The 16,611-nt window shown below is 33.2% G+C and overlaps 1 protein-coding gene across 2 annotated transcripts in view; it reads right to left on the bottom strand.

The window, feature by feature from the left end:
- Nucleotides 1–16,611, bottom strand: part of LOC149787790 (KICSTOR complex protein ITFG2-like) — a 38,826-nt gene that overhangs the window by 8,332 nt on the left and 13,883 nt on the right. For both annotated transcript variants that reach the window (XR_016424100.1, XM_089973994.1), the window contains exons 8-11: nucleotides 11,128–11,288; nucleotides 8,582–8,670; nucleotides 7,050–7,167; nucleotides 5,782–5,958 (exon numbers count right to left, since the gene is read on the bottom strand). Coding sequence is in view for 1 of the 2 variants with exons in the window: in XM_089973994.1 (XP_089830120.1) it covers nucleotides 5,782–5,958; nucleotides 7,050–7,167; nucleotides 8,582–8,670; nucleotides 11,128–11,288 (545 nt within the window). In the remaining variant the exon portion in view is untranslated. The remainder of the gene's footprint in view (nucleotides 1–5,781; nucleotides 5,959–7,049; nucleotides 7,168–8,581; nucleotides 8,671–11,127; nucleotides 11,289–16,611) is intronic.

Raw genomic sequence — 16,611 nt, 5'->3', positions numbered from 1 at the left:
AAAACTGGCATCATTTTCATTTAGAATCAACTAGGTATCTTAAGAAGTCTACTGCTGAAAACCCCAAACTGATACAGCCATCCACTTGGAGAGGAGTAGAGATAACAATATTTTCAAGATATGATGTTCCATACAGGAGAAGCAATAAGCTTCAAAATGGCTTCTATGGTGGCCATAATGGATATCAGATCAGCACCATTTTCATTTAACACCAGATGGACATCATAAGAATTCTTATGGTGAAAACCCACTTCAATATGACTTTCTGTTCAAGTAGAGTTGTGATAACAAGATTTTTCAGACGGCTGTCATGGTGGCCATATGTTATGTCAGATCTGCATCATTGTTCTTTAGGACCAGCATGACATTACAAGAAGCCTTTTAGTGAAAACCCCATGTTGATATGACCATTCATTCAGTAGAGTTGTGATAACAAGATTTTTCAGACGGCTGTCATGGTGGCCATATTTTATGTCAGATTTGCATCATTGTTCTTTAGGACCAGCATGACATTATAAGAAGTCTTTTAGTGAAACCCCATGTTGATATGACCATTCATTCAGCAGAAATAGCAATAAGAAGATTTTTAAATGACTGCTGCGACGGCCATATTAGATGTCATATTGGTGCCATTTTTATTTAGGACCAACTAGACATGATAAGAAATCTTTCAGTGAAAACCTCACAATGATATGACCATCATTTCAGTAGAAGTAGCAATAACAAGAGTTTTAAGATGGCAATACTGAATATTCAAGCAACACCATTTTCATTTAGGACCAACCAGACCATGGCATGAATGTGTGTAAAGTTCAAGGCAATCCTCCAGGTAGTCTAGGAACTGTAGTGATAACAAAACTTTGTGCCAATGAATGGAACGAAGACAGTGGAATACAGACCATCTTGTAAACTCTTCTGGCCAGGTTGAACTGAAAATGACAGGAATTTTAGATTTGACAACAGAAGAAAATTTAGTTGTGAAAATTTTAGATATGAATTAATCTGAATTTTGTAATGAAAATAAATATTTAATTACAATGTAAAGAATCAGTACTGTGCACTATTTTCTCAAAGACGTAACTTCGTATTCTTAAGTCAAAACTACAGTTTTTTTCTGCACTCTTTAATATATGTTCAGAGCATTACAGTTTTCAGTTGGCTGAAAAGAACATGAATTAGAATATTAAAGATGAAATAACTAAATAATTTTGTCATCACTGTTTCAACAGGTGGAAGTCAAGTTGTTGAAAACTAATAACTGTTCACAGTGCAGGACTCATATGATCCAATCAAAATCAGCAAAGTAAGCAAAGTGTATTTGTAAGAGAAAATAACTAATATGAAGACTGGCTGAAATAATACAGACAATCTTCAGTCAAATATGATTACCATTAACTGCTTTATTAGTTCTGATGTTTCAAGATAAAATCACAAGGGTGGTTTGCTTAATTTTGAGTTCAAGTACACACCAATGGAGGCATTGTTTAGTTAAAGAAAAAGAAAAAGAAATCTAGTTCCTTATAGGAACAATATTTTTAAACAGGAGCTTTAAGGAATAGATTTAGTATTGCTGAACTGCCATAATTTTACAATACATTAAAGTCTCCTTAATCTCACCCCTTAAAATATTACTTTTAGACAACAAAATGCGTGAAAATAAATGAATTGATATTAAAGTAGTCTGCTTTTATAAACTTAATGTTAACTGTAATTATGTGGTTATTACATTTGAAATGATGTGATTATTACATCTGAAATTATTACATCTGAAATGATGTGATTATTACATTTGTAAAATTAGCATTTACTGTACTGCTTGAAATGATGTGATTATTACATTTATAAAATTAATGTTTACTGTACTATAAAATTATTGTTTACTGTACATCTTGACAAAATTATGATCATTGTTAAATCAATATTTAATGTACTGTGTGTGTGTGTGTGTGTGTGTGTGTGTGTGTGTGTGTGTGTGTGCTTTGGATTTTTAATATAGCTTTAAAAAAAATAATTGTGGCAGTTCATAGAGACGTCAAGGGCATCAAGCCACAGACATATAGCATCATGCCCCACCCAGTCACAATATCCAGACACCAGGCTTACCGATCCTAGCACTTACCTCCTGATGCTGAGTGCCAAGCAAGGCAGCTGCAAGTACCATTTTTATGAGTCTTTGGTATGACTTGGCTGGAGTTCAAAACCATGACCTACCAAATCTAAGGTAGATTCTAACCACTTAAGCCACTGAAGCAGTATAGTATACTACCTGAAATGATGTGATTATTTACATTTGTAAAATTAATATTTACTGTACTACTTGAGTGTGTGTGTGATTTGGATTTTTAACGTAGCTTTAAAAAAAATTCAGTCATATCGCTACGATGTCTGCAGTGTGGTAGTTTATAGTGATGCCTAGCACTGGGGCATCATGTCACAGACATGATGTCCAACCAGTCACATTATCCTGACACCAGGCCAACCAGTCCTAACACTAACCTCTTAATGCTGAACGCCAAGCAAGGCAGATATTAGTACCATTTTTGTAAGAATTTTGGTATGACTCTGCCAGGGATCAAACTCACAACCTCCTGCATCTGAGGCAGACGCTCTAATCACTAGGCCACTGAAGCAGTCTGTACTGCTTGAAATGTGATTATTACATTTGTAAAAGTAATGTTGACTGTGTTATGTATTTTTAATTCATATTTGTTAGTTTTTTCCTCCATGATTATATGTTATGTATAATTGTATTCTGAACATGACCTTGTCCCAAATTAAGTTCATTGTGTACCTGACCAGTAACTTTTATTTTGTAAACAAATAATAAATAGTTAATATTTCTCTCTGAGTGTGGATTAAATATTAGGATCATTACAAATGAAAACAAACATGTTTATTTGAACCTGAGTCTAGGACATTGGCATTTCCCCCATGATAAACCAGGTCTACCTGATGTTTCCCATGTTCTCTGTTATAATTTTAGTAACCGACCTTACCTTGTTGACAACTTAGAATATTTTAGAAATGAACTTTTGACCATCATCCTGGTTCTGCTTTTGTGTCTTATATAATAGCCTTTTATATAATGTTGTTTACTTGAAAAATTACTCATTCCTGCATGTAAGATCTGAGGCAGAAATAGTCTTATTGTTGTACTCAAAATTTCAATATTTCATTTGGGTGGATTTATTTATTAAAATTATTCTTCACTGGAAAAATAAAGTGCTCATCTATATTATTCTTCGACTGGGACATTAATTTTGGAATTCTAGTGATTTCAGACAAGAATATTTTTAGATTATGTTAATGTGATACAGCAAAAGAATGTAAGAAGAATGCCATGCTACAGGCCACTTGCACATTAGCATATTTGAGACTACAGGCACATCAACGTATTCAATATTGGAATTTAATTGGAATATCACTTGAATTCAGTTGGAACTTTGTACATTTTGACTTGTGATAAAACTTTTAAGACTAAAAAACATTTTAGATTATAAAACATGCATTTTCTAAATCTAAAGACATTTCTCTTTCAAGACTCTCCAAAACAAGAAAGATGATCATGCAAAAAGCCAAAGATGTATCACACAAAACAAGTTTGATTATATTCCGATAAATTGGCATGTAAAGCCATTTCAATGTACAGAATATACAGAATAAAAATGCTAACTTAAGTTTGCTGACCTGCATTATGTTGCTTCGTGGAAACAACATAATGAACATAAATTAGTTGGTTTTTTTTTAATTCTAATTATATAGCAATATATATGCATTTCATACAAAGTAAACATTTCCTATCACAGTATGAAAAAACAATAAACGCAAAGTATTATAATCTTATCTTCAATCAAAAAAGTTTAACCCTGAATTTATCTATACCAATAAAATCCCAAACAAGATTTTCAAACCTAACTGCCTTAAGACGATTTGGTTAATTATCCTTCATTTAAAAAACATACAAAAGTGTTGATTTACATTTTGACAAAAGACCTTCAGAATTAAAATACTGTTGCATAAACACGGACTGAATTTTCTTTAAAATCAACCAACTTGTCTTGTAATTCAATAAACCAATAAAACTGAAAGATTATATTTTTTCTCATAAATGGCAAGTATTATTATTATTATTCTTTAATCTGTTGACAGACTAGACAAAACTACAGCATAGATGAAACCGACCCAATACTCGCAATTTGCAATACTAGTCATATGACTTCACATATCTCAAACAATGACATCGTAAGTCCAATAGTCAAGTACTATCAACAACAAATTCCTTTAAATGTTGTTGTAGAAAAATTTAATTATATCAAATGAAAGTCAGATACCTTTTGTAAAAACCAGGAAGAACATATAATTCACAACATATTTATTTCAAGAACAATAACAAGAACAAGAAACCTGCCGCTTTTGCAGCAATCTTGCCTGTCTGATGCATCAAGCAGAGAGCACATGTCAATGTGGTAGACACAAGATACAACCAAACTCTGGAATTTGTTCATGGAATAAATATATACAATTTTGTGTTCTTTCTTTTTTTGTAATTTTAATATAACCAGTATATGACTTTCACTTAATATATTTTTCTACAACATTTAAAAACGTGGGTCATGAGATTTGTGTACTCGTGTGATTAGCAATGCAAATTGTAAGTAACAGGTCAAATTTCATCAATGCCATAGTTTTATCTTGTCTTTCAGCAAACTGAAAGACATAACAATTTTAATACTCAAAATTTCTGAGAAAATAAATATCGAATATCGATTTCATGCACATATGACTCCATTAAATAATGTTTAAGTATGCAAGGCCATCCAGTAAGCAGCAACACTTTGCTACCTCTAATAATGATAGACTGGTTTTCATACCTTCCATGTAAGGAAAGATACAGATGTTGAGCTGTCTGTGACAAAAAAGGTCTACTAGATGAATCTAATCCAATGAGTGTTTGGATTGACTAAAACTATATGTTTATGGCAAGCACCTGAATGATCCATACTGCATCCTCTGAATATTCTGGTTATAGGTCATTACAGTGAACTCACGATCAGTTCAATTACAACTCAATTACGTAATTGTTTCAAGACTTTCATCAATATTTGCACAATTCAGGGATTTTTCATGGTCAGAAAAAAGTTCTCATTTCTCCTGACTTTTTCTCAATTTCCCTGTAGTGTGGGAACTGTGTAAATCCTTTTTAAATTTTCATATTGTATTCCAATAAAATAAATTATTTGTTGAATTTTACAAAACTTGTTTGCTTTTGTGCTTTTCTGTTACTTAGTTTAAAACCATAGAGTCATAACAACTGTACTGCTTCAAATAATGTGATTATAACATTTATAAAATTAATGTTTACTGTACTGCTTGAAATGATTTATTATTACATGCATAAAAATATTGTTAACTGTAATGCTTGAAATGATTTATTATTACATGCATAAAAATATTGTTAACTGTAATGCTTGAAATGATTTATTATTACATGCATAAAAATATTGTTAACTGTAATGCTTGAAATGATTTATTATTACATGCATAAAAATATTGTTAACTGTAATGCTTGAAATGATTTATTATTACATGCATAAAAATATTGTTAACTGTAATGCTTGAAATGATTTATTATTACATGCATAAAAATATTGTTAACTGTAATGCTTGAAATGATTTATTATTACATGCATAAAAATATTGTTAACTGTAATGCTTGAAACAACGAGATTATTACATTTATATTGCACCTTCAGCATTATTTTAGTGCTGTACTTTATTTACCTTTAATATTGAGTCTGGAGAGTAGCTCATGAGTTCTCCCCTCTTTATCCATGACGTCTATGAGATTTGTCGAAGCCATCTGGGGCAATCTAATATTGTAGTAGATGTAGATCTTGTTGTTAAAGGTGGCATATAAAAAACATGGCACATTGTCATTTCCTGCAACAGCATAATGGCCTGTGAAAGAAAAATTGTAATGCTAATAAAATAAATATGCATTAGATACATGTATGGGATGTTAAATTGTCCTAATCCATTATTAGATAACTGAACTTAGTTCTGTAAAGTCTTGTTTCCCAAGTGTGTCACTATTTCATTTAAAAAGCAGGCTGCACTTTATTATTTCTTACAAAAAAAAGCACATTTATAACAAAACAGACCAGGGAAGTCAGAAAATCATGGTCAGCTAATCGAAGCTGAGATTGATTACACACACAAATCACTAGTTATCAAACCTGTTGGAGACTGCATTTAACACTGCAACATTCATCAAATTTATTATAAGTAAAGCCTCTATGGTATAATAAGGCCAGCCAATTAAAGCCCGTATTATCTCATTAATGGTTTTGGTGTCAATAAATCTTTTAAATATCTTGCTGATACAGATCTCTACATGTTTTTAGAAACATTGTTTATAAATAATGCCCATATGTGTCACAAGCTAGTGTAGCTGGACAATACACAGTGTAAGAAAGATGGGTTTAATACAACATGCTCACTTTACCTTTGAGCATGTTAGCTAAAAAATCTAACATGGTAATCCCCTTAGAGTAAGCAGAGTAACATCTTAGTCATGGTAATGCCATCAGAGTAAGCATAGTAATATCTTAGTCATGGTAATCCCCTTGGAGTAAGCAGAGTAACATCTTAGTAAGTTGGTTTTGCATAATCATGCTGAAACAAAGTTTGATAAGATAGTGAAAGAGATTCAAAAATCGATGGACAGACATTATGGAAGTATGATCTCCTTCCTTTGCACCAGGAACATACCATGTATCTACCAAACTGTTAACTTACATATTGGCATTGCCAACAAGCATATTTTATACCAAATGAAAATATTTAAATCACATTTGATGGGTGTTAATATGAGAAATAACTATATCTGCATATACCCCAAGCATCCTTGATGGATGAAAATGCCCTTTATGACATTTTTGCTATAAAGCTGAGCCCTTAGCATGAAGGCGTTATTTAAAGTAGGCTTGATAATAAAGTTATACCTGTAGCCAAAACAATTCTTTAGTTCACTGTAAATTTATAATTACCTGCTTTAAAGGCAGCCACACTGTCCTCAAAATGATATCGCACAACTTCTCTGCTGTGGTTAACAATGTACGTCTGTCCATCCCAAGCACAGCAAACCACCTCTTCTTTCCCATTACCCTAAAGACAAAAAAAAAAGTGACATTTAGGTCAGTATGACTTGTAGCAGGGGAAAAATGTAAAAGATGAAACAAAACTTTTTTCCTTTTTTTATTTTTTATTGTCCCTTGCAATAAAAGTAGCAAAGTGGGGAACATGTGTTATTTGCTTTTCTTTATTCCAACTCTACTTGTAATAGAACACCTAAGGTAAAAAGGAAATGAACTCCACTTTATTAATCAAGATTTTTATTTATCTTATAAACTTGAATAATGTTTTTAAAAGCTCAAAGCTTTTTCATAAAGTCAGGACTAATGAATATAATATTTAACTGTTTATTCAGAAAAGAGCTTTTTTTGTCAATAATTGGACTGTTCATGATGAGTAACGAAGACAAACCAAGTGATTGATGTAGGTCACAGTTTTCTTCTTCTTAGATATGTGTTCAGGATGTGTGCTCATATCCAGTTTAATGACTACAAACACAAAGGTTAAAAAAAAACACCTAAACATCAAAAGGTGTACATAATCACTAATGTGTAAAATGTGATGGTAACTTACTTTTGAGATCATGGTGTAGTACTCCTCAGTATGCTTGCACACCAAGTGTCATGAATGTGCAAGTAACAGTGAGAAATTCACTTACACAAGAAAAGTAAACAAGATCACAATTCATTGAAAAATAGGTCACATTGACCTCCTTTTAGTATGATCTAGTAGTACTCTTCAAGATGTATGCACATATCTATTTACATGACTATACAAGCAACAGTGTCCAAGAAACTGACCTAACATAAAAACTGTACATGATTAGAGGAACCTGAAAAGTCAGTGACCTACTTTTATATGGTGGTTTAGTAGTCATAAGGAGACATGGATAGATCTAATTTCATGTCTTTACAAACAATAGTGTCCCAAAAACTGACCTAAGCATAACAAGAGTACATGCTCACGTGAATGTGAAAGTAGGTCACAGTTACCTACATTTTGTATGGTGGTATAGTAATATTCAGGAGTTATCAACATATAAATTTAACTACCATAAATGCAACAGCATCCAGGATATAGACCAAAACAGAAAAAGTGTACCTTTGCTAATGCCAATGCTTGCTGTCAACAATGACCCTGAAGGTATAGCACAAAGCTCTCCAGCTAAATAGACAATATAAACACCTGTGTCTTTCAAAATGCAAGAACAAGCAACTCAACATTTTCACCAATAAAAATTCTCTCATAATTCAGCAAAGAATATGAATTTCTGTATAATAATAAAAACCGAAAAAGATCATACTGCAAGAAACTCAATTAATTTTTCTTAAAAAAATATATTGCAAATATACCACACTTATTTAATTTTTATAAATATTTTAATGACCCTCAAATTTTATAATTACTTTAGCTAAACAGTGTTTAAGGAATGCATTAGTTTACTAACTGTTACATCCAGCTTGCTGAGGGAGAAAAGTTGGTGGTCCACTTGTAGTGACCATAAAATGTGGCCGTTCTCTACTAGCATCAGTGTACCTTAAAGCAGATAATACAACAATGTGCAGGTCTCTAGCTTGAAGATTTTTAAAATAAAAAACAGATCCATATCTTATAAACCATCAAGCATCATTAACAATAAATCTTTTACACCAATGTATTCCTTCTAGTTAAGTATGTTGACCCAAGTTTGACTGCATCACAAATTTTCTTCCTCTGAGATTTTTTAACATCTTTCTTGCTGCTTAATTACATACAATGATTTCACACACAATATTTTGCAGACATATGGGAGTAAAATACATTCATAAAATCTTTAATTTCAATAAAAGTATGAACATTTTATTATCAATATCATATCTTCACAAAAATGTGTAAACTATTATGGTGTTATCTTCAAAACAATAGTGCAGTTGCTCATGCAGGGAATTTCTTATCTAGAACAAGTCTGAGTATGGGAGCGGAGATGACTAACAACTAAATCCTTCACACTGTACTTCCTGCATATGAAAAACAACTGCTATGGACACACATTTGTTTCTGTGAGTGAAAAATGAAATTATTAGCAATATCCACTCCCATCTACACGTTAACAACGTGATTGTAACTTGTGTGGTTTGGAAGCTACACTCTTGCTGACTCTGTGCTAATGGAATTGGTGAGGGAAGATTTCAAACCATGTGAGTCACCTTGTGGTTGCTGATCTGTGGGTGTTGTCAATATTTTTTCTTTGTTGCTGACATAAATTCATGTGCCTGCTACAGCTGTCTCAATTTAAAGAATGAAAACACAAATGAGTAATAATGTTTCATCAGGGTTCTCAATAGATTTCAAAACTGAGGAGTCAGTTGACCCTTGACTTCAAAATCTTGAGAATCAAAATTAAAATACGAGTCAAAACTGAAATCTTGAGAGCCAATTCTTTTGAACAGTCATTAGCAATTTTTCAGTCATATTGCTAAGATGTCTGCAGTGTGGCAGCTTATAGTGATGTCTATCACTGGGACATCATGCCGCAGACATGTAGCATGATGTCCTATCCAGTTACATTATCCTGACACCAGGCAGACTAGTCCTATCACTAACCTCTTAATGCTGAGCACCAAGCGAGGCAGCTGTAAGTACCATTTTTGTAAGTCTTTGGTGTGACTCGGCCGGGGATAGAACCCACGACCTCCTGCATCCGAGGCAGACACTCTAACCGCTAGGCCACTGGAGCAGTTAAACTGGGGCCTTGGCTGCATTCAAATAACAATAGCATTCAAAAAACACCAGTATTAGGTGGCATTAGCATAGTGCTCAGCTAACAATGCTTTTGTATGCAAGTGAATGGTGCTACTGTATTGGCTGCTAGTGAATGGTGCTAGGCTAATGATGCTACTGTACAGGCTACAAGTGCATATGTGGCAATGCTACTGTATGGGCTGCCAGTGAATGGTGTAAGGCTAATAATGCTACTGTGCAAACTACAAGTGAATGCTGCTAGGTAGCAATGCTACTGTATGGGCTGCCAGTGAATGGTGAAAGGCTAATAATACTATTGTACAAACTACAAGTGAATGCTGCTAGGTAGCAATGCTAGTGTATGGGCTGCCAGTGAATGGTGAAAGGTAGCAATGCTAATGTATGGGCTTCCAGTGAATGGTGCAAGGCTAATAACGCTACTATACAGGCTGCCAGTGCATGGTGAAAGGTGGTAATGCTAGTGTACAGGCTGACAATGAATGGTAGTGGGCTGATAATGCTACTGTACAACTTGACAATCAATTGTAATAGGCTAACAATGCTAGTGTACATGCTATTAGTGAATGGTTCTAGGTGACACTGTTACTGTATGGGCTGCCTGTGAATGATTCTAATAGCAAAAGCTAACAGGAATGGAAATAATGTATACTGTGTAAATTGTGTTTCACTCAGATAAGAGCTTGCTAAATTATATGTGCGAACAGAGGCAAACAGAATCTAGATATACACTAAATTTACCTTGGATACTGTTCATCTCATTTGTATTTTGATCTATTTTCTCTATAATGTTTTCCAAATACATATTTCATAAAGGTAAACAATATTTGTATAGTTTTTTTTATGAAGTAAACATATAATAAGTGGTAAAATACAAGTTAATCATCTTGATTTATCCACCATGCTGCAAATGTCTTCAAGTGGACAGTCTGTTAAATATACCGTCTTTTGCACCAACAGTGCATCATGCTATCCTTACTGAACACAGCCCTGTTCTTTTGTGAAGACTGTTCTTTCTGTCATTTTGCCCTTTGTTTCGTCTGTCTCTCTGTATGTCTACCTCATTTACATATATTCCACTTCTGTATACTTTAGTACATTTTGGTTTGAACCTTTTTAACATCATAATCATTGCCACCATGATCACCACTGTTATCACCATTATCATCACAACCATCATTAATCAATCATATTATCTAGATTAGCAACTATTCTAGAATAATCTTCTACCATTATCTAAGGGTAATAACTCACCATCTAGGGTACAAAGGGAGTACAGCATCTCAGTGGAGGAAGACTCAGTTATGGGTCCTTTTCTGATGGCCCCTATTATCTCTGTAGAAACGTTCCTATTGCGAGCCATACTGGATACCAAAGGGTCATACACAAAATTAGTTGTAAGGGAATCTTTTGGGCTATAATAAAGAGAAACAATACTAAAACTTTGATTCTATGCAACTGTAAATGTTTAAAGTTCCAATGGTTGGGGAAAATTGCTTGTAATGATTTTTTTAAATCCTCGATACAAAATGGTGTCTATTTTTAAATTATCTAAAATGACCAAATCCTGCTTTCATCAAACATCTGAATTTAAGTGCATATTCAATTAAAAAATTTGTTTTGAAGTCATATGCAAGATGGTAAAATTTCTTCATTTAAGACCATTATATACTATACTGCTCTTTATATAAATAAGTCTTCAATGTACCTATGCTACTCAATGTATATATGGTACTCAGTGTACCTATGCTATTCAATGTGTATATGGTACTCAATGTATATATGGTACTCAATGCATCTATGCTATTCAATGTATATATGGTACTCAATGCATCTATGCTATTCAATGTATATATGGTACTCAATATATATATGGTACTCAATGCATCTATGCTATTCAATGTATATATGGTACTCAATGTATATATGGTACTCAATGCATCTATGCTATTCAATGTATATATGGTACTCAATATATATATGGTACTCAATGCATCTATGCTATTCAATGTATATATGGTACTCAATGTATATATGGTACTCAATGCATCTATGCTATTCAATGTATATATGGTACTCAATGCATCTATGCTATTCAATGTATATATGGTACTCAATGTATATATGGTACTCAATGTATATATAGTACTCAATGCATCTATGCTATTCAATGTATATATGGTACTCAATGTATATATGGTACTCAATGCATCTATGCTATTCAATGTATATATGGTACTCAATGTATATATGGTACTCAATGCATCTATGCTATTCAATGTATATATGGTATTCAATGTATATATGGTACTCAATGCATCTATGCTATTCAATGTATATATGGTACTCAATGTACCCATGTTAATTAATAGCTTAATGTTGTATGATAGTTATACACTTGCTCTCTATATATATTTGTTTAAATAATTTTCAGCTGTGTGATATAATTTACTGTAAATCTGAACTAACCATTGCAAACAACAGGCAAAAGTAGCCATTATTAAATTATGCTTTCTTGCCTTTTATGTGCTAAAAATAAAAACAGTAAATGTCCTAATGGGCATGATTTCTAATACACTAAATGTCCTAATGGGAATGATTTCTAATACACTAAATGTCCTAATGGGCATGATTTCTAATACACTGAATGTCCTAATGGGCATGATTTATAATATACTAAATGTCCTAATGGGAATGATTTCTAATACACTAAATGTCCTAATGGGCATGATTTCTAATACACTGAATGTCCTAATGGGCATGATTTTAAATACTGTAAATGACCTAATGGGCATGATTTCTAATACACTAAATGTCCTAATGGTCATGATTTCTAATACATTAAATGTCCTAATGGGCATGATTTCTAATACACTAAATATCCTAATGGGCATGATTTCAAATAGTGTAAATGTCTAATGGGGATGATTTCTAATACACTGAATGTCCTAATGGGGATGATTTCTAATACACTAAATGGGCATGATTTCAAATACTGTAAATGTCCTAATAGGCATGATTTCAAATACTGTAAATGTCCTAATGGGGATGATTTCTAATACACTAAATGTCCTAATGGGCAAGATTTCAAATACACTAAATGTCCTAAATGGCATGATTTCAAATACACTAAATGTCCTAATGGGCATGATTTCTAATACTGTAACATATGAATAAAATGGAACGAGGTCTACTCAGAACATTCAGAGAAGCTCATGAGAAGGTTTATTGTCATCATTCCAAAACTAACTGGGGGATCGGCATAAAACTTTATACACCCATTCATCCCATGGTCTAGTTGGTCATAAATAAAAATTGTATCACTTAGACATCCAATATGGCTGCCACAGAAATTATCTTGAAAATCTTTGTATTGCTACTCCTCCTGACTTGATAGTCATATCAGCAAGGAGTTTTCACTAAAAGGCTTCTTATGATGTAAAGCTGGTCTAAATGAATATGGTGCTGATCTGACATCCAATATGGCCACCACAGCAGCCATCATGAAAATCTTGTTACAGCTCTCCTCCTGAATGGAAAGTCATATTGACATTGGTTTTGCACCAGAAGACATCTTATGATGTCCAGTTGGTTCTAAATGAAAATGATGCCAATCTGATGTCCAATATGGCTGCCACAGTGACAATCTTGAAAATCTTGTTATTGCTATACTTACTGAAAGGATAGTTATATTGACATGGCAATTGCACTAAAAGACTTCTAACCATGTCTAGCTTTTTCAAAATGAAAATGGCCCCAATTGACAGTGGCCATCTTGAAAATCTTGTTATTGCCGTACTTCCTGAAAATGGTGTATATGTGATGTCCAATATAGCCACTACAGTGTAAATCATATCAAGACTCCTCCTGATAGGATGGACATATCAACATGGGGCTTTTGCTAAATGACTTCTTATAATTCCTGGTTGGTCCTAAACAAAAATGGTACCAATCTGACTTCCACTATGGGCCACTACAATGGCCATCTTGAAAATCTGTTAATGCTACTCCTCCTATGCACCTGGATGCATTGATAATATTGTTTCATCACCAAAATACTTCTCATGTGCGTATTTGAAAATTAATTATTGTTAGTCCTGCAAAACAGAAAGTCATATCAACATGGGGTATCCGCCAGAAGACTCATTATGATGTCTTCCAGGTCCTAAATGTCTTGTTGATCCTAAACAAAAATGGTGCCAATCTGACTTCCAACAGGTCCACCCAAACAGCTAATTGTTATTGTTGAAGAATATCAGAGATGGGTTAACATTTTTTCATATATAACTTCAGATTTAAATGACAGATTATTCAATTTAATCCCATAGGTTCATTATTTTCCTAATTTATATTACCTTGTTGTATTTAAATTCATTAACTGCATACTTTTAAAGCATTTTTTTTAAAAGTTTGAAATGTTTTTCAAGAGGCAGAACTCAAAACCTGTGAAGTTTTTTAAACCTATCATATTTCCCTTACTTTAGAATGTAAACTTCTACTTTGACCGCCACAGAGGTAACAAGGCCAGCCAATTGGATGCAAGACCAGCACATTATTATGAATGGATCTCAGTTATTATCAAGTCAATTCCAAAACTTGATGATATAAGCCCATATTTCAAGTTTGATCAAAATCAGATCAGAAATATGTCTTTAAGAATGGTAACAAGCTCAGCCAATCAGAAATAAGATCATCTAATTAACATGTGAGAATATTGCTCACTGAAATCATCTGAGAACTTGACGTTATATTGGATCAGAAGTATTGCTGCAAGATTGGTAACAAGCTCAACCAATCTAATGCATGATCACCTTATTAGTATGCATGCATCTTGCTTATTATCAAACTTGTTCAAGATCTTAATCATATAAGTATAATATTCCAATGTTGATCAAATACAAACCAGAAATATGGCCTCCAGTGTAGTAACAAGCTCAACCAATCACATACAAGATCACCTCATTAGTATGCATGCATCTTGCTTATTATCAAACTTGTTCAAGATCTTAATCATATAAGTATAATATTCCAATGTTGATCAAATACAAACCAGAAATATGGCCTCCAGTGTAGTAACAAGCTCAACCAATCACATACAAGATCACCTCATTAGTATGCATGCATCTTGCTCATTATCAAACTCATACAAGATTTTGATGACATAAACCCATTTTCCAAGTCTGCTTGAACTCAGATCATAAAGAAGGATTCCATAGTAATAATAAGCAGCTCTGGATGGATGGTGAACAATGACACATACTTAGTCATAACATAAATTGAGTCGGCCTTCTAAGCAACCTCCATGCTGACCATTAGAGATAAAAAAACACAAAATACTAAGACAGATTTTAGTTTTTCAACATCTTCTCTCAATTTTACTTGATCATTCACAATCAGCTTCCAGGATCTAATGATCCTTACCAAAACAAAGGCGGATGCTTTCACACATAATCATAACAGCATACATGCCAACCCCTGGCGAAGAAAAAGTGTAATCCAAGTGGACAAAAAGAGTAATCCGAGCAGAAAAAGAGTAATCCACATATAACATGATAAAAATTCAATGAGCACATGTACAAATAGTACTAATATTAGTACCCTTACTCCTACGACGTGGACAGGGTACTAAACATGAGCATATACGTGTCAATGGAGCAAGCTGAGTGTGAATCACACCTGGCACTCTTTTAGCATAATATCAACAATTTGAACATATTCCTTGCATATAATCCAATAAATTGAGTAGTCCTCTTATTTAATACTGGAAGTACTAAAAATCTTTGAAGAAATAGTTGTAAAATCTCATTTACCTTTTTTATCCGATATTTTCGTTTAGATCATCCACCATTTTAGTTCAAATAATGATTACTTCCATTCTCAGCCTCATTTGTGTGTGTGCCAAATAAGGACATTGAGGCCTTATTTGAAAACGTAAACAAATCATAGTAAAAATATGGCGCGGTTTGAGTCAGAAATTCTGCGCATTAAAAGCAAATATGGTTTACCGACAACTTTGAAATTCCACCAAGAAGCCATTATTCGCTACTTGATTGATAATAACATAGTGTAGAATATCTAAATATGGTCTGGCAAGCCTTAAGCAGAAAAGGGGTCACGGCGAGAGTCTCACGTTATCTGTTATGGCAGACACGGTGAGGTTAGTGTAACCATGCCAATTTATTTTATCATGTTAGGGCTTAATAAATTAAAAATAAGTCAAACTTCTTTCACAACATGATTATACTTATGTAGTTGATTTTTACACTGTTTGTTTTTCTGACTTTAGTGATGATTTTTTTTTGCTCCATTACATGATATGGGATCAGTTCGTAGCCTCAACCACAAAAAATCAAGTTGAGGCTACGACATCGTAGCTAATGTACAAAATGATTTATTTATCCCTCTGGAATTTTAACATCAATTACTGCTTCAAGTTTTCGTACTGAACACTCTGAGCTTTAAAAACCAACCGACTCTCATATTACATTTCAAAACACTTTGTACCAGCTGAGATTATGAATGTTTTGCACACCACTAAAGCACTAATTGCTGGGTTACAGAGCCTGGATCTGAATTCAGTTTTATTTTTGTGAACAATACTGAACAATCTCTCACAGTCAACATTAGAATAGTAAAGAACCAATATTCCTTTCATAACCTGACAAAGAAGAGGAAATTTATATCTTACAGTTATTGGGTCTTTTAGCTGGGAAATAAGATGAGAAAAAAAATCAACTC

This window comes from Sinohyriopsis cumingii, chromosome 11 (assembly GCF_028554795.1).
Source record: "Sinohyriopsis cumingii isolate HCF-2022 chromosome 11, ASM2855479v2, whole genome shotgun sequence".
NCBI classification, from domain to species: Eukaryota; Metazoa; Mollusca; class Bivalvia; order Unionida; family Unionidae; genus Sinohyriopsis; species Sinohyriopsis cumingii.
The sequence above is the reverse complement of the archived record's forward strand: the minus strand, read 5'-3'. Positions and strand labels throughout refer to the sequence as shown.